At 35.9% G+C, this 20,446-nt stretch overlaps 1 protein-coding gene across 12 annotated transcripts in view; it reads right to left on the bottom strand.

Annotated features, from left to right (window-relative positions):
- The window catches only part of Spidr (scaffold protein involved in DNA repair), a 410,995-nt gene that overhangs the window by 105,818 nt on the left and 284,731 nt on the right, over window positions 1-20,446 (bottom strand). For 6 of the 12 annotated variants that reach the window (XM_058574003.1, XM_058574002.1, XM_058574006.1 and 3 more), the window contains 3 exons: window positions 20,063-20,101; window positions 15,280-15,475; window positions 12,797-13,047 (listed from right to left, as the gene is read on the bottom strand). In XM_058574003.1, coding sequence (XP_058429986.1) covers window positions 12,797-13,047; window positions 15,280-15,475; window positions 20,063-20,101 — 486 coding nt within the window. Of the gene's footprint in view, window positions 1-1,168; window positions 1,262-12,796; window positions 13,048-15,279; window positions 15,476-20,062; window positions 20,102-20,446 lie in introns of those variants that run through there. The other 6 variants (XM_058574001.1, XM_058574004.1, XM_046428516.2 and 3 more) reach the window with 2 other exon arrangements.

The raw sequence follows: 20,446 nt of genomic DNA, 5'->3' as shown, positions 1-20,446 counted from the left end.
AGGATGTGGAGGAAAAAGGAGCACTTTTATGCTGTTGGTGGTAGTGTAAATTAGTACAACCACCTTGGAAATCGGTATGGAGATTTCTCAAAAGACTGGCAATGGAACCACCATATGATCTAGCTATACAACTCCTTGGAATTTATCCTAGAGAATTAGAGTCAGCATACTATAGTGATATATACATACCCATGATTATAGCAGCACAATTCACAATAGCCAAATCTTGGAACAAGCCTAGGTATCTATCAGTGGATAAATGGATAAAGAAAATGTGGTATATCTACACAATATATTTTTATTCAGTTATAAAGAGGAATGAAATTAACTCATTTGTAGGAAAATGGATAGAACTTGAGGGCATTATGTTAAGTGAAATAAGCAAAACTCAGAAAGTCAAGGGTTGTATGTATTCTTTCACAGGTGGAAGCTAGAGAGGAAAAAGGAAAAGAAAGGTGGGGGCATCTCATGAAAATCAAAGGGAGATCAGTAACTGAGAGGAAAGGGACCAGAGGGAGGGAGGAGGAGAGGGAAAGGGGAAATAATGAGGAATGATATTGGCCAAATTGTATTGCTATACCGTGTGCATGTATGAATATGTAATAATAAATCCCACCTTATGTACGATTATATTGTACCAATATAATAATATGGAAAAAATTCTTCACTGAAGAGCTATCCTGTTCCTCCTTTGTCACTTACCTAAGGGTCCCTCCTTATTGCCCCCTTGCCTGCTCCTTTACATCGACTGAACACTCTTTAGGAACTCTGGTCCCAAGGGTTTCACCTTTTATCTGACTGGAATAACTAGACTTCACTTTTGTCCTAAAGCAGAGTATTCTTGGTAATTTCCACCTTACTGGCTTCCCTGATAGCAGCATTTGTAGTGCAACTCCATGGTATGATTAGTTCTGAAAAAAGAAGGGGAACACACAACCTCACTCCACTTACTCAGCTGCTCACACAGCCACTATTTTTCCCCCATTGGCATGTACTTTTGTTAATGTTTACCCCCAATTCCTCTGCTTTGATCACCGGCCTCTGCCAGCATATGTCCTGTACCAAAACTAGATGAATCATAGTCCCTGATTTCAGAGGGTTTATTTATAGTTAAATGGGAAGAGGGAAATAAAGAAAACTCATGTGGGATTATTCTAAAGGCACTCACAGTCTCTCTCAGGAAGGAGGGTGTTTGTTCAAAGACTTGCTTGGGAGGATCTGTTTGATTCAGCTTTATGTGGAGATGGAGCTCATCTGGGTCAAGCTCTTTAGAACCCTGAGAGGCAAAAAATCAGTACAAGGGTAAGACTACCAAGACAGCCAGCTGGCTACACTAAGTACTTTGGGTCTAGCAAATGCTGAGAGACAAGGCAGAGTAGGTCACTTGATAGATGCAAACACAAGAGAGGAACAGCAAGGTATAGCAGCTCACTGGGGGCAAGAAGTCACCTTAGGTCAGACTTGATCTCATGCTATTTGTGCTTCTTGGCCACAGAGCTGTGGGCTTGCATTTGGTCACCCCCTCAGATACTGCCAGGCTGTGTGCTATCTCCTGTGGCTCTTCTCCCTGCTGTCATCTCAGCAAAGCACATTCCAGAGCTGCAATCTGGTTAGGAAAGGTCTAGTGTGACCAGAATGCTGCTCCAGGGTGCAGCTACAGGCCTGAGAGTAGGAATACAGACAGTTCCAGATCTCTAGCTTCTTTAAAGAGCGAAAGTTTCCAGGGAAAAGAGGGCAGGAACTGTGAGGGGAAAATTCCATGCCTTTTATATAGGGTCACCTTGAAATCATTCTTGATCTCGACAGAGAACAGGTGCTGGAAAATCACCCAGGCCAGGTAAAGATGCAAACTTAGAATTAAGGTTGCACATATGTCAGGATATGATCCTGGAAAATTACTTTTGCTATCTTCATTATAGTATCAAAACTTTACTACCATAACTGCCTATACTTACATCATTAGGCTGTTGTCATTCCCTTTCACTCTTTCCTTAAAGTCTATTACTGGTATAATATATTGGAAAAGAACATGGAAAACTTCACTGCTGTTTTCATGTTATCCATACATTTACTAAAGATGTTCAAAGTATGTAGCTATAATCGAGAACATCAATTATTATGAGAATTTATGAGAATTTAAACTACGTGAACATAATTGCTTTGAAATGTTCTACACCTTTGATTTTTCTATGAAACATTTGAAATTTTAATCAGTTGTATCCTCATATTAGACTAATAAAACAATAAAAGTGTTAAAAAAGGGATAAGGGGCAGAAAAATGGATCAATTATCTGCCATTCAGAAGGGAAGAAATGACATGCATAAAAGGACATAATGTAGTATACATTGTAATAAGTGCCCAAAATGATAGATTTAACTGAAACATATTTGGGGACATAGTATTTCCAGAAAATGCAACAGTAGATACTACTTCTGCTACTATTAAATATAATCCTGGAGGAGATCCAAGATGGTGAACTAGAGCAGAGGAAACATTGTTTCTCAGTGAGGCAGTCATGGCTGCCTGCTGATCCCCTGATGTTTACCCCCAATTCCTCTGCTTTGATCACCACCCTCTGCCAGCATATAGCCTGCCTTTTAATCACAGATCACTCACTCTTTGATCGCCACTGATCTTCTGCCATTTGCCTGCTCACTGCCTGCCTTTCACCCACCGATCACTTGCTGATTGCCTGCCATTAGCCTGCAGAATTTCAGCGCATCGCCCGCTGCCCTCTGCTGCTTGGAAGTCCATTGTACTCGCAGGTTTGGATATGCAGGGCTGCTGCCATCTTGGAACAGTGACCAGGGCCTGTAGGTTTGCTGCTGTCACTACCACCATCTCGAAGGTGTGACCACCTCAGTCTGGGGACACTGGCCAGGGCCTGGAGATATACTGTTGGGGTACCTGCAGGTCTGATTACACCTGAGGTCTTTCTACTGGGTATGCTAGTGGCCACCATCTGGCTGCCCCTTTGCAGGGTCTCTCCTTTGTGTGAGCACATTCCTAGTGGTCTTTCTGCAAGTTGAAATGGCATTGACATTTTGGGATTGCAGCAAGATAGAGCCTGGGGAAGCTGAAGTCCAGGTCTGTCAGATTGAAGCTGGGTTTGTGTGGGACAGTCTGGGTCTGGCAAGTCTGTGGAAAGTCAGAGACTAGGGGCAGTTCTCCTGGTAAGAGCACAAATTGGAGAAACTGGAGAAAACTGGCTCTCTCCAGCTTAGTGAGTCCTGAAGTGCATGGGGAAGAAGGAGAGGTCTACAACAGGTGGGAAGATTTGAAGAGGGTGTGAGAGCATCTTGCTATTAGTTTGCTCAACCACTGGTCCAGCACCCACCAGACTGGAGCTACCATCAAACTTCAGATAGCCCCACCTATCTGCAGAGAAGGGAAGCTGAGAAAAATTTTGAAAGCCAACGGAAACATTCATTCAATTTCCCATTGAGACTTTTCTTTTTTTTTTTTTCACTCCTTTCTCTCTCACATCTCCAGCATCTTTGACTCCAAATATTTTTCATGCATCAATTTATTGAGGAATGGGATGTCTGAATAGTATAATAGTTTTGTTGTGTATTCTTATATTTTTACAGTTTTAAAAAAAATCTATATTTTTTTTCTCACCCATCTCTATGAATTCTCTCACTTCTCTAATACTAACAGCCAACCTTTATTAATTCCTCCCTCACTTTTACTATATATCTTACCTGTATCTTTTCTCCTTCTTCCTCATAAAAATCACATCTTACATTACTTCTGTTCCCTTATTGTTCATCATTTGAAACGGTAAATCCTTTTAGAAAACTTACTATTTATACTGTAGGCAATAATTGAACACATCATTTTTGTTTATTGCAACAAAACTGTAGATGTCTTAATAGTAGCTATTTGGATTAAGGTTGTATATTGTTTGCATTGGGTGCTGTTAATATTGTCTCCCCCTTAAAGGTGAGGCACTGGAAGCATTCAGGGACACTATAAGACTACAGGGAAGAAATTTTACTGCCTCAGATCCACACTGCTAGATGGGAAGACACACAAACAACATGAAAAAACAAAGGAACAAACTACCTCAAATAAACCAAGATGTTCCAACAACAGAATCCACAGACAACAGAGTAGAAGAAATGTCAAAGAATGTGTTTTAGAAGGTACATATTTAGACTGATCTTCAAAATAAAGAATGGTATTGGAGAGAACATACAGGAAGTGAAGGGTCACTTCAATAAAGAGGCAGAGATTATAAAAAGGAATCATCAGAAATCTTCAAATGAAGGAAACAATAAACCAAATAAAAAATTCAATGGAAAATATCACCAACAGACTAGACCACCTAGAAGACAGAATCTCAGGCAATGAAAACAAAATATATACTCTTGAAAATAAAGTCAACCGCACAAAGAAGACAAAACATCTTTCAATAGAACTTCCAATAATATGGGACAACATAAAAAGACCAAATTTAAGATTTATCAGAATAGATGAAGGAATGCACAACCTTTTCAATGACATAATATCAGAAAATTTCCCCAAACTGATTTTTCAACCTAGACCCTCAACGGCAGAAGGTCCTGGAATAACATATATCAAGCTATGAAAGAAAATGGATGCCAACTGAGAATTTTATGTACATCAAAATTAAACTTCATATTTAAAGATGAAATAAAAACCTTCCATGATAAACAAAAGATAAAAGAATTCACAACTAGAAAGTCTGCACTCTAGAACATTCTCAGCAATATATTTCATGAGGAAGAAATGAAAAAAAAAAAGGAAATAATAAATGAAAAGCAGCAAAGGAAAGAATTACACCAAGGAAAGACCAATCAAAGGAGAAATTAATTCTAGTTAAAAACCAAAAATAAACCAAAATGACCCGGAATACAAATCATCATATCTTAATAATAACTGCAAATGTTTTTTTTTTTTTTTTTAAAGGAGAGAGAGAAAGAGAGAGAGAGAGAGAATTTTTAATATTTATTTTTTAGTTTTCGGCAGACACAACATCTTTGTTTTTGTATGTGGTGCTGAGGATCGAACCCGGGCCGCACGCATGCCCGGCAAGCGCGCTACCGCTTGAGCCACATCCTCAGCCCCTAACTGTGAATGTTAATGGCCTAAAGTATTAATCTAAAGACATAAATTGGCAGATTGGAATTGAAAAAAAAAAAAAAAAAAAAGACCCATCAATATGCTATCTTCAAGAGACTCACCTCCTAGGAAAGATATCCACAGACTGAGGATGAAAGGTTGGGAAAAAAACATATCACTCACATAGATTGTAAACAAGCAGGGGTTTCCATCCTCATATCACACAAAGAGGACTTGAAACCAAAGTTAGTCAGAAAAAATAAAGAAGGACATTTCACTCATATTGGTTATGGGATCCTACATCAACAACATGTAACAAGTTGTAAATCTACGTGCCCCAAAACACTGTCCAAACAATGGAGAATCTACATACATCAAACAAACCACTATCAATTTTAAGAATCAAATAGACCATAACACAACAATACTGGGTGACTTTAATATATCTCTCTCACCACTGGATAGACCTTCCAAACAAAAACTAAACAAAGAAACTGTGGAACTAAATAACACAATTAATGATTTAGACTGAACAGCCATATATTGAGTATTTCATGAATCTTTGAAGGAATGCACTTTCTTCTCAGCAACACATGGATCGTTCTAAAAAATAGACCATCTGTTATGCCACAAAGCAACTCTCGGAAAATACAAAAAAATAGAAATAGTATCCTGTATTCTATAAGATCATAATGGAATGAAAATAGAAATCAACAATATAATAAAAAATATAAGTTACTCATATACCTGCAGACTAAATAGCATGCTATTGAATTACAAATGGATAGTAGAAAAAAATCAGGAAATAAAAAAATACTTAGAGGTTAATGAAAACACCAATACAACATATGAAAATCTGTGGGACACTATGAAGGCAGTGCTAAGAGGAAAGTTCATTGCACTGAGCTCATACATTAAAAGAATAAACAGTCAACAAATAAATGACCTAACACTACATCTCAAAGCCCGGGAAAAAGAACAAATCAACACCAAGAACAGCAGAAGACAGGATATAATTAAAATCAGAGCCGAAACCAATGAAATTGAAACAAAAGAAAGAATTCAAAAAGTTGACAAAACCTAAAGTTGATTCCTTGAAAAAAATAAATGAAATTGATAAACCCTTAGTGATGAAGACAGAGAATGCAAATTACTAAAATTCATGATGAACAAGGAAACATCACAATTGATACTACTGAAATACAGAAGATAAAACTATTTTTGAAAATTTATACTCAAATAAAATAGAAAATCTCAAACACATCAACAAATTCTAGACACAAATGATCTACCTAGATTGAATCATGTGGACATATACAATTTAAACAGATCACTTTCAAGCAATAAAATAGAAGATGTCATCAAAAGCCTACCAACCAAGAAAAGCCCAGGACCACACAGATTCTCATTCAAGTTCTACAAAACTTTCAGAGAAGAATTAACACCAATACTTCTCAAATTATTCTATGAAATAGAAAAGGAGGGAACCCTTCCAAACTCTTTCTATGAGGCTAGTATCACCCTGATACCAAAGCCAGACAAAGACACATCAAGGAAAGAAAACTTCAGACCAACATCTGTGATGAACATAGACACAAAAATTCTCAATAAAATTCTGGCAAATCACATAGCACAAAAGTTGATAACAAAAATCAACAAATGGGACTTACTTAAACTGAAAAGTTTTCTCTCAGCAAGAGAAACAATAAAAGAGGTAAATAGGGAGCCTACATCATGGGAACAAATTTTTACTCCTCACACTTCAGATAGAGCCCTAATATCCAGAGTATACAAAGAACTCAAAAAATTAAACAATAAGAAAACAAATAACCCAATCAACAAATGGGCCAAAGACCTGAACAGACACTTCTCAGAGGAGGACATACAATCAATCAACAAGTACATGAAAAAATGCTCACCATCTCTAGCAGTCAGAGAAATGCAAATCAAAACCACCCTAAGATACCATCTCACTCCAGTAAGATTGGCAGCCATTATGAAGTCAAACAACAACAAGTGCTGGAGAGGATGTGGGGAAAAGGGTACTCTTGTACATTGCTGGTGGGACTGCAAACTGGTGCGGCCAATCTGGAAAGCAGTATGGAGATTCCTGGGAAAGCTGGGAATGGAACCACCATTTGACCCAGCTATTGCCCTTCTTGGACTTTTCCCTGAAGACCTTAAAAGAGCGTACTACAGGGATACTGCTACATCGATGTTCATAGCAGCACAATTCACAATTGCTAGACTGTGGAACCAACCCAGATGCCCTTCAATAGATGAATGGATAAAAAAAATGTGGCATTTATACACAATGGAGTATTACACAGCACTAAAAAATGACAAAATCATAGAATTTGCAGGGAAATGGATGGCACTAGAGCAGATTATGCTTAGTGAAGCTAGCCAATCCCTAAAAAACAAATACCAAATGTCTTCTTTGATATAATGAGAGCAACTAAGAACAGAGCAGGGAGGAAGAGCAGGAAGAAAAGATTAACATTAAACAGATACATGAGGTGGGATGGAAAGGGAGAGAAAAGGGAAATTGCATGGTAATGGAGGGAGACCCTCATTGTTATACAAAATTATATATAAGAGGTTATGAGGGGAATGGGAATATAAACAAGGAGAGATATGAATTACAGTGGATGGGGTAGAGAGAGAAGATGGGAGGGGAGGGAGGGGGGATGGTAGAGGATAGGAAAGGTAGCAGAATACAACAGTTACTAATAGGGCATTATGTAAAAATGTGGATGTGTAACCGATGTGATTCTGCAATCTGTATTTGGGGTAAAATTGGGAGTTCATAACCAACTTGAATCTAATGTATGAAATATGATATGTCAAGAGCTTTATAATGTTTTGAACAACCAATAAAAAAATATTAAAAAAAAAAAAAAAGATAATGCACCACAATCAAGTGGGGTTCCTCTCAGGGTTGCAAGGTTGGTTCAACTTAGGGAAATTAATAAACATAATACATCACATCAATAGACTTAAAGACAAGAATCATGATTATCTTAATAGGTGCATTTGACAAAATACAGCACCCCTTCATGTTCAAAACACTAGAAAAACCAGGGATAGTACGAACGTACCTTAATATTGTAAAAGCTCTCTATGCTAAATAGATATGCTCTCAAGGCCACATTATTCTAAAAGGAGAAAAATTGAAAGAATTTCCTCTAAAAACTGGAACAAGACAGGGATGGCCTCTTTCATCACTTCTATTCAACATAGTCCTAAAAACTCTAGCCAGAGCAAAATCAGATAAAAGAAATTAAAAGGATTCAAATCGGAAAAGAAGAACTCAAACTATCACTATATGCTAATGACACGATTTTATATTTAGAAGATCCAAAAAATTCCACCCCCAAACTTCTAGAACTAATAAATCAATTCAGTAAAGTAGCAGGATATAAAATCAGTACCCATAAATCTCACGCATTTCTATATATCAGTGATGAATCTACTGCAAGACAAATTAGGAAAACTACCCCATCACAATAGCCTCAAACAAACAAAACACATAACAACAACAACAAAAACAAAAAACAAACTTTGGGAAACAATCTAACAAAAGAGGAGAAAGACCTCTACAATGAAAACTACAGAACAGTAAAGAAAGAAATTGAAGATGACCTTAGAAGATGAAAAGATCTCCCATGCTCTAGGTTAGGCAGAATTAACATTGTCAAAATGGACATATTACCAAAAGTGTTATACAGATTTAATGTAATTCCTATTAAAATATCAAGGACATTCTTCATCGAACTAGAAAAATCAATCATGAAATTCATTTGGAAAAATAAGAGACCCAGAATAGCCAAAGCAATCCTTAGCAAGAAGAATGAAACAGGAGGCATCACAATACCAGAGCTTAAACTATAAGCAATAGTAACAAAAACGGCATGGTATTGGCACCAAAACAGACATCTAGACCAATGGTACAAAACAGAAGAGACAGAGACAAACCCACATAAATATGGTTATCTAAAAGATTCCAAAAGATACACTGGAGAAAAGATAGACTCTTCAACAAGTGGTGCTGGGAAAACTGGAAATCTACATGTAGCAACATGACATTAAACCTCTATCAAAATCCTGCATAAAAATAAACTCAAAGTGAATCAAAGACTTAGGCACTAGAACAGAAAACCTGTGACTAATAGAAGAAAAAGCAGGCCGAAATCTTCATCATGTCAGCTTAAACTTGACTTCCTCAACAAGATTCCTAAAGTGCAAGAAGTAAAATTAAGAATCAATAAACGGGATGGATTCAAACTAAAAAGCTTCTTCTCAGCAAAGGAAACAATCAATAACATGAGGAGAGAGCCTACAGAATGGGAGAAAATCTTTACCACATGCACTAATCTCCAGGATATATAAAAAACTCAAAAATTTGACACCAAAAAAAAGAAAAAAAAAAAAAGGAGGAGGAGGAGGAAGAAGAAAGAATAATACAATTGATTAACAAACATATAAAAAATGTTCATCATCTCTAGCAATTAGAGAAATGCAAATCCAAACGACTCTAAGATTTCAATTCACTCCAGTCAGAATGGCAGCTATTGAGAATATAAACAACAATAGTGTTGACCAGGATGTGGGGAAAAAGGCACACTCATACACTGCTGCTGGGACTGCAAATTGGTGTAGCCAATCTGAAAAGCAGTATGGAGATTACTTGGAAAACTTGGAATGGAACCACCATTTGACCCAGCTATTCCACTCCTCAGTTTATACCCAAAGGACTTAAAAAAAGCATACCACAGGGACATAGCCATATCAATGTTTATAGCAACACAATTCACAATAGCTGAACTATGGAACCAACCTAGATGCCCTTCAGCAGTGGAATGGATAAAGAAAATGTGGTACATATACACAATCGTATATCACTCAGCCTTAAAGAAAAATGAAATTATGGCATTTGCAGGTAAATGGATAGAACTGGAGAATATCATGTAAGTGAAATAAGCTAATCCCCCCAAAACCAAAGGCTGAATGCTTTCTCTGATATGCATATGCTGATCCATATTTGGGGGTGGAGGCGGGGGTAGGGAAGAATGAAAAAACTTTGGATATTGCAGAGTGAGTGAGGGGAGGGGAGCGACTGTGGGGGTGGGAAGGACAGTAGAATTAGACAGACATTATTACCCTATAGAATGTATGATTATACTACTGCTGTGACTCCCTGCCATGTATAGCCAGAGGAATGATAAGTTGTGCTCCATTTGTGTACAATGTGTCAAAATGTATTCAACTGTCATGTATAACTAATTAGAACAAATTAAAAGAGTTAAAAAATATATATATAATCCTTACCTATTGGGAGGGTCCAACACATAATGCAGGACCATAAACACAAATTAACTCCAAATGTAGACCTAAATGTAAGGGCACAGACTATAAAACTCTCAGAAGAAAACACAGAATTTTTTGTTACCTTGGATTAGGCAATAGTTTTTTAGATTTAATACCAAAAGCATAAGCAGCAATAACAATAATAAAAAAAAGATGTTGGATGTTGTGAACATTATAAACCTCCTTTGTGTTTCAAAGGACGCTATCAAAAAGTGAAAAAAATAGGGCTGGGGATGCGGCTCAAGCGGTAGCGCGCTCGCCTGGCATGCACGCTGCCCGGGTTCGATCCTCAGCACCACATACAAACAAAGATGTTGTGTCCGCCGAAAACTAAAAAAAATAAATATTAAAATTCTCTCTCTCAAAAAAAAAAAAAAGTGAAAAAATACATTGTAGGAAAAATATTTACAAATTCTATTTGATAAGAAACATGTATCCAGTATATATAAAGGACTCAACTCAGTAATAAAAATAACCAAATTAAAAAAAAAAAAAAACAGGCAAAGGATTTGAAAGACTTTCCTTTAAAGGAAATATACAAATAGCCAATAAACACAAGAAAAAATGCCTAACATCACTAATAAAAACCACTATGGGAAATACAAATCAAAACCACTAGACATACCAGTTCAAACCCATTGGATGGCTATAAATTTTATAGCAGACATGAAGAAACTGGAACACTCCATACCTTGCTAGCAGGAATGTAAAATGGTGCAGCCATTTTGGAAAATAGTTTTTCAAAGGTTTAAACAATGAGTTACCATATGGCCCAGCAATTCTACTCTTAATTATACACCCAACAGAACTGAAAACATATGTCTAAACAAAAAACTTGTACAAATGTTTACAATAGCACTATTCATATTAGTCAAAAAGTGGAAACAACCCATATGTGCATCAACTAATAGAGTATGGTATATTCCTAAAATATGTTATTATTAGGCCAAAAATGATGCACTTATATATTTTACAATAGGAATAAACCTTGAAAACATGCTAAATAAAAGAATCAGTCACCAAAGAATACAAACTATATGATTCTACTTAAATGAAATGCCCAGAATAGGCAAATTTGTAGAAATATAATATATTAGATCAGTGGTTGTCAGGAATTGAGAAGAATAGGGGCTTGGCAGTAAACTGATATGGGGTTTCTTTTGTTGGGGGCGTATCACAAAACTGTTCCCATATTATAATTATGATTGAATAATTCAATAAATATAATTAAAAATCATTAAGTTGTACACTTTCAATAGATCATATTTATGGGATGTGAACTTTATCAATACAGCTCTTTTTTAATTTTTAGTAACTGATACAGGTTTTATTTTATTTAGTTTTGGACATATTATATCTTAAACTTTATTTTTAAAAATTTGTTCTGATTAGTTATACACGATAGCATAATGCATTTTGACATACTGTATACAAATGGGAGTTAATAAAACTCTTTTAAAAACAGAGAAGGTTAAGATAGATTCTCTTAGCTTCCCTTTAGTCAAGTTCCAATTTCTATATATCTCTGTGTATATGGTAAAGAACAATAAGCACTAGCTATGTAATTCATGGGCCCTTATAATATTCTACCCTTTGCAGTAAGTCAGAATGGGAACAGGAAGACTGGCAAAGAACATAAACGTTCAGTATTTAATTAAAATTAGCAGTAGAAAGATGAGGCTAAGAAGAAATTGAACCAAATGACCTTGGATAATATCAGGACCATCAAGAACTGTTTTACAGAAGAAATATGAAAACAGATTGTTTAGTTTGGTGGTTAGGGAGTGCACTCTACATCTCTAGCAGTAGCCACATTTCATGTGCACAATTAACTACATGTGGTCAGAGGCTCCTGCAAACCCAGTGTAATATATAACACTTAACATCATAGCAGAAGTTCTATTAGGCATCGCTGGTGTTCAATGTTTGAAACGGCAACCTCTGAAAGCCACAGAATTTTTAATTGCTATATTTACTCAGGTTTTCAAGACTTATAAAACAATGTAGTTAAATGGTCTTTTTAGGTATGGTGGTCATATGTCTTGGCTTTTCTAGAATAATAACAATATATCTTACTTTTTATATTACTTTCAATAATATGAGCCACTAAAGTAAAACTTAAGGTAACAACTTCAATTTTTAGATTTTTTATATAAATAAATAAGCAGATAAAATCCTTCATCATATCATTTGTCCCAAATTTTGATACAAGAAAAATATACATAACAATAATCCATACAGCCTAGAAAGTGCTAGAGGCAGAGTCCCCCTTTCTTGAACCCTTTGTCTAGTTGACTCTCCCCACCCATGCTCAAACTCTGCCATGCAATTACTCACCGGGGCCCAGGTAGATCAGCATGCCCTGAGCTAGTATCCTGCTGGCTTCCGGTGCCATCTCTGCCAGGTAGTGAGTAAACTCGCTGCACCACTACTTGGACCCCCACTCCTGACCATGGGGCAGCTCCTTGGCTTTCCACCACATCCAGGAGAGAATCCCTAAGGGGGGATTCAGCTGTGAAGTGCTGCTTTGCCTTTTCGTGCCTGTTGGTCCATTCTGTGCCTGTGGTGGCCAGGTCACTATATACAACCTGGCCAAGACATGCAAAGAAAGCTATTTCAGTTTATAACACCATTCTTCCCTCCAAATGGCACTGTTAAGCAATCTCCCAATAGATCTGCAGTACAGTGAAGGAATGATAAAGATAAAAGAAAGAAACATGTGGTATGTGCCTCCATATCCTGCTGAGGAGGGGAAGGTGGGCAAGAGCAGTGTGGGCGGTTGAGTGTTCCATACCAATGTGATCACAGCACGAATAGTTCTGCTATTGAACACCTCAGGGTAATTTAAAAAAATTGTCTTTTCAGAAGTAGCGAATTCAACTTGAAAAACTAAAATACAAAATAAAAGAATGACTGAGGTTTGATGAAAATTAACCATTTTATTAAGTGCTTATTAAGGTGAAGCATTTTGCATGCTCACGTGTCCTCCAAACAACTCTATATAATCTGTCCTTTTTATTAATATCCTTATCCTCACAATGATCCAGTGTGGGAGACAACAGCATTTATGACCATTTTATAAGGAAAATTGAGACTACCCAAGGTCACCTAGCACAAAGTGGTTGGGGGAAGATTTGAACATGTGATTCCAGAGTCCATGTTCTTAACCAATATGCTACATGGCAGCCTCATTGACACTGTTATAAGAATATCATGCTAAGAGAAATAAGCTGGACCCAGAAAGTTAAAGATTGAATGATTTCTCTGATCTATGGAAGAAGGAAAAAAAAAGATAAGAAAAGGTGGGGAGAATTCCATAGAAATAGAAGAAAGATCAATGGGGTAAAGGAAGGGAATTAAGGGAGAGGAAGGAGGGACAGGATAAGGGAAGAATAGTGGAATAAATCTGATCTAACTTTCCTATATACACATATGAATATACCACAGTGAATCTCATCTTTATGTATATCCACAAGGCACTAATTAAAAAAGCATATAAGTAACTAGCAGAAAGATCAGATGAATACAGGGAAGGGAACGGGGAAGGGAGGAGGGAAGGGACAGGGGAATTACTAGGGACTGAATTAAAGCAAATTATATTCCATGCTTTTATAATTATGTCAAAATGAATCCTAATGTTAAATATAACTAAAAAGAACTAATAAAAAAATGGAAGTACAAAAAATGTACTTTTTTTTGTATCTTTATTTTATTTTTATGTGATGCTGAGGATCGAACCCAGTGCCTCATGCATGCGAAGCAAGCACTCAACCACTAAGCCACAATCCCAGCCCCCCCAAAATGTACTTTGAATCATGTTTTTAATGAGTACATCTACTTAATGTTTATTTTTAATATATTATTTACACATTATATATTTATAATATATATTTATAAAGTAAATACATGTATAATATATTTGTTTTATATTTATATATGTGTATGATCATTCTTCTTCTTATTTTTCATTATTATTATTTTTTTTATGTAGCACTGGGGATAGAACCCAGGGCCTTATGCATGCTAGCTAGCTAAGTGCCCTACCACTGAGCTACACCCCAACCCCATTTAAGCCATATTTAAAATGTTATAATTAAATTGATAAAAGTGCTCTCCTTTTCACATAAACGCCTTCAGATACTTGTTTTAACAGTCAATGGGAAATTTTTTGCTTGATTATATGATAAAAAACAGGGCGAGAGTTTGTCTACTTTTCTTTCTTATTTACCCTATCAGTCTCAGCATTCTGTTCTGTGGTGATTCCCGTAACCCACTGAGTTTGAAGCCAGAGCACTGGCAGCAACACTGACTCTCAGAGCTGAGCATGTCCCTGGGGCACACATCATGCTCACATTCAGTGAATTTTAGTGGTTCTCTAAATTCATCTTGGCAGATGACTAGGGCTCAGGGCCAAAAAAATTCCAAAAATCAACCTTTAGTATGTAATCTCAGGCTTATACAGCTCTTTCTATCTCAAGGGACTCAAGGGATATGGCTCTTATGAAAAAAATTTTTTTAAATAAATAAATAAGGGCTTAAACAACATTTTAAGTTATAAGATATGAACAGAGAAAATACTTTCATACATTGTAATACATTAGAATAAAGATTAAAAAATACATAACTAGAAAGATAAAAAACTGTAAGAAAACCACAACCAAATGCTGACCTGAATGATACTATCTTTAAGCACAACAATAAGATATTCTAACTTTATCTATGGGGGCGGGGGGGGTTAAAAAGTGAACATCCTAGGTCCATTAAAATCTAGCGACCAATGTGATTACAAGCACAAAACTTCTGGGCCAATGAGAGTTTACCTGACTTTCAGGTGAATTATTGGATAGATCCTTAATTTTAAACATCTGGGCCAAAGTGATGTTTCTTCTTGGAAGGAGTATGTCATGACAGTATAGTTTGTGAGTTGTTTCTGCATCTTCTTTGGCAACAACTTTCTGACAGAAATAAGTATTCAGAATAACAGGGCAACTTCCATTTGGGATAATAAGTTTTTGCCTAGAGAAGAAAAAGAAATTTCACAGTTTATTTGCAATGTTGAATTCTTATATTTTGCTAAATCAGAAATGCAAAGAGCAATGATACACCAGTTATTGATAACTAAAACCAGGCCAGTCCATGAAATGACAGCTGTCCCTAATGATGGACAGCTACAACCAGGCCAGAGATGAAGTAATCATCATCTCTAAAAACAGAGAGCTAGGACTAGACTAGCCAGCAGAGTGAGTGTTGTCTCTATTGCTTGAGGGAAACTGTCAATGGATCTGGCTTTACATTCACAGTGAATGCCCAGTGTCAAGAATGGATAAAGACCATTTAAGTCTTAGGCTTGAGCTTCCTCAGGACAGGCCTCAAGATTCTTAGGGAAAAACAGAATGAGCAAAGACTATATAAAAATAAGCTCAAAAACTGCCCAGTGAATTGTTATTTACAGATAAAGCCTTCAGACATTTCAAAAGCTCCTATCTCAAAGAACATGACATTAAATGCTGAAGGAACTTCTACTACTTCTACTTTTTCTATCAAACTGACCACAGTCACTGAAATTGCCTACACTGAAGTAGAAAAGGTGTGTGGGAATACTCCAGAGAAAATTCTTCTGTTTCCTCTCTGTCCTCTGAAGCAATGAAACATTTCAATGTAATGCCCATTCCTCAAAGGGGGAAGAACTGTTAATAAGAAAACTTGAGGACTCTGGATTCCGAAAGGAAGGAGTAGACATACTTTTTCCTGCTCTGCCTGACATTGTATATAAAGTAAACATAAGAAGATACTGAAAGCCTAGACCCTAGAGACCTCAGGACCTGAGAAACTACACAGCAGGAAGTCCCTGAAATTTCTTTGGTGTCTCTCTTATATCTCAGACTTGATATTGAAGAAGCTTGCAACCTGGAAACAGCAATGGAGGGAAAAAGAGCACCAACAAAAGACTGCTTTCTCTAATTAAGAGTTAAAGGAAAGGCCTAGCTTAGCAAGACAGAAAACTCTTTTATGACAATTTTTCCACTCTAGTCAAACACCAAAGAAAAACGATGACCTGTCTCTATGCATGCGAGCAAAGGCCAAGTGTGGAGCCTGAATTTCCATACTTACTGGGTTATAATGAGGGGTTTCCAAAAGCTAGGTCAGGATGGTGTGAAGAGATACTTGCTGGACCTCACTTCCACAGTAATAACCTCTGGGATGGTGCCAGAGGGTGTCTAAAGAAAAGTCAGGACTGTCACCACTGTCCGGTGATACTAAAACTACCCTCTATCTTCCCATGCTCACAGTGTTATCAGTGGAAGCCACCTGAGGGATAGCAACCAGACAGAGTAGTGTTAGGAGAGGCCTAGAAGCTGGAATTCATACCCCTGCTTAGCAGAAATGAGTCTCTTTGTCTCAGGTGTCAAGTGATAGTAACAATCTTCCCCTATCTTTTGCTACCAAAGAAGTGGAAGATAAAGCTATCCAAAAAGGATAAGTAAGATCCAGAATCTCATAACACAATACCTTAAATATCCAGGTTTCCATCTAAAAATCACTTGCCATACTAAGAACCAAGAAAAACCTCTACTTGAATGAAAAAGCTAATAAATAGATGCTATTGCTGAGATGACACACGTTAGAAGTATCTAAAAACGTTCTAAAGCAGCCATTATAAAAATTTTCAATGAGTTAATTAAAAATGCACTTGAGACAAATGAAAAGATAAAGTCCCAGCAAAGAAATAGAAACAAATAGAATACTTGTTAAAAACAAGTTTCAGAACTAAAAAATAAGATGATAAAAATTTAAAATCCAAAGGATAGCTTCAACAGTAGAGTGGACGGAACAGAGAAAAGAATCAGTGAATAATTACATAAAATAAAAGAAATTATACAATATGAATAAAAGGGAAAACTGACTGGAAAAAAAAAAACGAAACAAAACCAACCAACAACATAGCTTCAGGAACTGTGGGGAGGTAGAAATAAAAATGGGACAATAAGGGTAAGATAATATAGATAAATACAATAGGTTTTCCTACTTTAAAATTTTCTAAATTATGATTCCAACAAAACTTATTATACTGTCTAATGTGGCTCTAAAGGTATGCAGAGGAAATATTAAAGACAGTCATTTTATAAAAAGAATAATACAAAGGGAGGTCACATTTTCATATCTCACTCAAACTGGCAAAATGTTGATGCAGTAGACTGTGACTAATTATGTATATATAATGTAATTCTCAAAGCAATCATTAAAATAACTTTAAAAATTATAAGTACGTGTGGCATGGTGGCATATTCCTGGAATCCCAGCTAAGATAGGAGAATCATAAGTTTAAGATCAGAAGCAGCAACTTAGAAAGACCTTATCTCAAAACAAAAAATAAAAAGGACTGAGGATATGGAGATGTAGCTCAGTGATAAAGCTCTCCCTGGATTCAATCCTCAATACAAAAAAAAAGCAATTCATCTATATGCTATTTATAAGCAACTTACTTTAAAAATAGAGAGGATGAAAGTAAAAGAATGGGAAATGATATATAATCAAAAGATGAGGAGGCAACACAAATATTAGATGATGTAGGCTTCAGAGCAAAGAAAATGCCTTATTACACAGAGAGGTATTACCTAATGATAAAAAGGTCAATCCACCAAGAACATTTAGTAATCCTACATGTGTATTTACCCAACAACATAGATTCAAAATACATGAGGCAAAAACTATAAAACTGAAAGTAAAAATCACCAAATCCATAATTAGAGTTGAAGATTTTAACATCTCTCTGTCAACATCTGATAGAACAACTAAAGAAAATATAGGCAAGGATAAAGACCACACAACAAACCATTAATCAACAGGCAGACCTAAAAGAATTAAGATCATATACAATATTTTCTCTTATCACAGTGGAATCAAACTAGAAATCAATAGCAGAAGGTAATACGAAATTTTTCAAACACTGGAAATGGGACAACACACTTCTAAGTAATTAATGGGTCAAAAGGAAGTACAATGAAAATTAAAAAAAAAAAACACGTTGAATTGAATGAGAATGAAAAATTAATGTATTAAAATCTGTGAAAAATAAAGTGATAACAATAGGGAATTTTATATCACTTAAAACTTACATTAGAAAAGAGGAAGAACCAAGTCAAATATGCTCTTAAATAAAAAACACAGAAAAAACCAGAACAAAGTAAACCCAGAGCAGGTGAAAGGAAATAAACAATAAAGAGCAAAAAAAATTAATGACATTCAAAACAAGAACACACCAGAGGAAAAAAATGTAATAAAGAGTTGGTTCTTTAAAGTGATCAATGAATTGACTGACAAAGGAAAAAAGATACAAATTACCAATATCAAGAATGAAAGATCAGTACAGACCTTACAGACATCACAAGGTTAGTAATGGATTATTATGAACAACTCTCATTTTTTTTATCTAAAAATGTAGATAAAACAGAATAATTCCTTAAAAAGAACAAACTACCACAACTTATATAATAGAAAAGAGATTATTTGAATAGCCACGTGCTATATTTTGGATGGTGGATGTCCTCCCAAGGATGATATGTTAAGGCTTGGCCTCACCATGGTGCAACTGTGAAATGATGGGACTTTAAGAGGTAGAGACAAGCAGGAGGTGTTTGGGTACCTGGAGTGTGCTCTTGAAGGGGACTGTGAGATCCTGGTTCCACCTTGCTCTTTTCACTCTGCAGCTCATTCTAATATAAGTGGTTTGTACTGCCTAAGCTACAAGTCCAAAAGAATGGAGCCAATTTACCATTGACCAGAACCTCCAAATCTGTGAGCCAAAAGAAACCCTTTCTCTTTATAAATTCATTATTTCACATATTTTGTTAAAGACATGAAAAATTGACAAACACATCTTTAAAAATTGACAAACACTGCTTAAAGTTTTTTTTTTAGCTATAGACAGACACAATATTTTTATTTTATTTATTGTGGTACTGAGGATCGAACTCAGTACCTCACACATACTAGGCGAGAGCTCTGCCACTGAGCCACAACCCCAGCCCTGTATCTTATAACTCTTAAGGAAAATGAATTTGTAATTTTAAAACTCCCGAAAGAGTTATCTCCAGGTTCAGATACTTTCACTGGAGAATTACACCATATGTGAAAAGAAGAATTAACACCAATGCACATTCTCTTCTAGAAAGTAGAAGAGGAGGAAAACACTTCCAAATTTATTTTATAATGCCAGTATTACTCTGATAATAAGACTTTGGACAGTACAAAAAAAGCCCAAATAAACAAACACGCAGAATATAGCCCAAGAATATAGATAAATAAATATTTAACAAAATATTAGCAAATAGAATTCAGTAATATGTAAAAATAATATATTATATGTGAGGCATTATAAAATATGACCAAGTAGAAATACCAGTTCAGATCCAGGAATTCAAGAATTATTTGATATTTGAAAAGTCACTTTTGTAGGTCTAAGGCTAAAAAAGAAAAACCATATAATTATTTCAACTGAAGAAGAAAAACCTTTTGACAAAGTTCAATACCCATTTAGATTAAAAAGCTCAGAAGAGTAGAAATATAAAAATACACTTTTTCAACTTAATAAAGAATACTTACAAAAATTCCACAGCTAACAATGAAAGAAATTCTTTCCACCTAAAATGGTAAAAAGGCAAGATTTTCTCTCTCCACTTTTACTCAGTAATTTTACATAGTATAGTTCTAGCAAGTACAAAAAGGAAAGAAAAGACATACAAATCAGAAAAGAGGAAATAAAATGACATAATTGCTTAAGTAAAAAATACCAAGGAAAGGGCTGGGGTTGTGGCTCAGAGGTAGAGGGCTGGCCTACCATGAATGAGGCACTGGGTTTGATCCTCAGCATCACATAAATATAAAATAAAGATATTGTGTGCACCTATAACTTAAAAAATAAATATTAAAAAACAAAACAAAACAAGGAAGCTGAATGTGCCTGTAATTCCAGTGGCTGAGGAGGTT

The sequence above is a fragment of the Marmota monax genome, unplaced genomic scaffold, assembly GCF_021218885.2.
Source record: "Marmota monax isolate L192 unplaced genomic scaffold, Marmota_monax_Labrador192_F-V1.1 WCK01_AAM20220418_F8-fsc00044, whole genome shotgun sequence".
In the NCBI taxonomy this organism is placed as follows: domain Eukaryota; kingdom Metazoa; phylum Chordata; class Mammalia; order Rodentia; family Sciuridae; genus Marmota; species Marmota monax.
The sequence above is the reverse complement of the archived record's forward strand: the minus strand, read 5'-3'. Positions and strand labels throughout refer to the sequence as shown.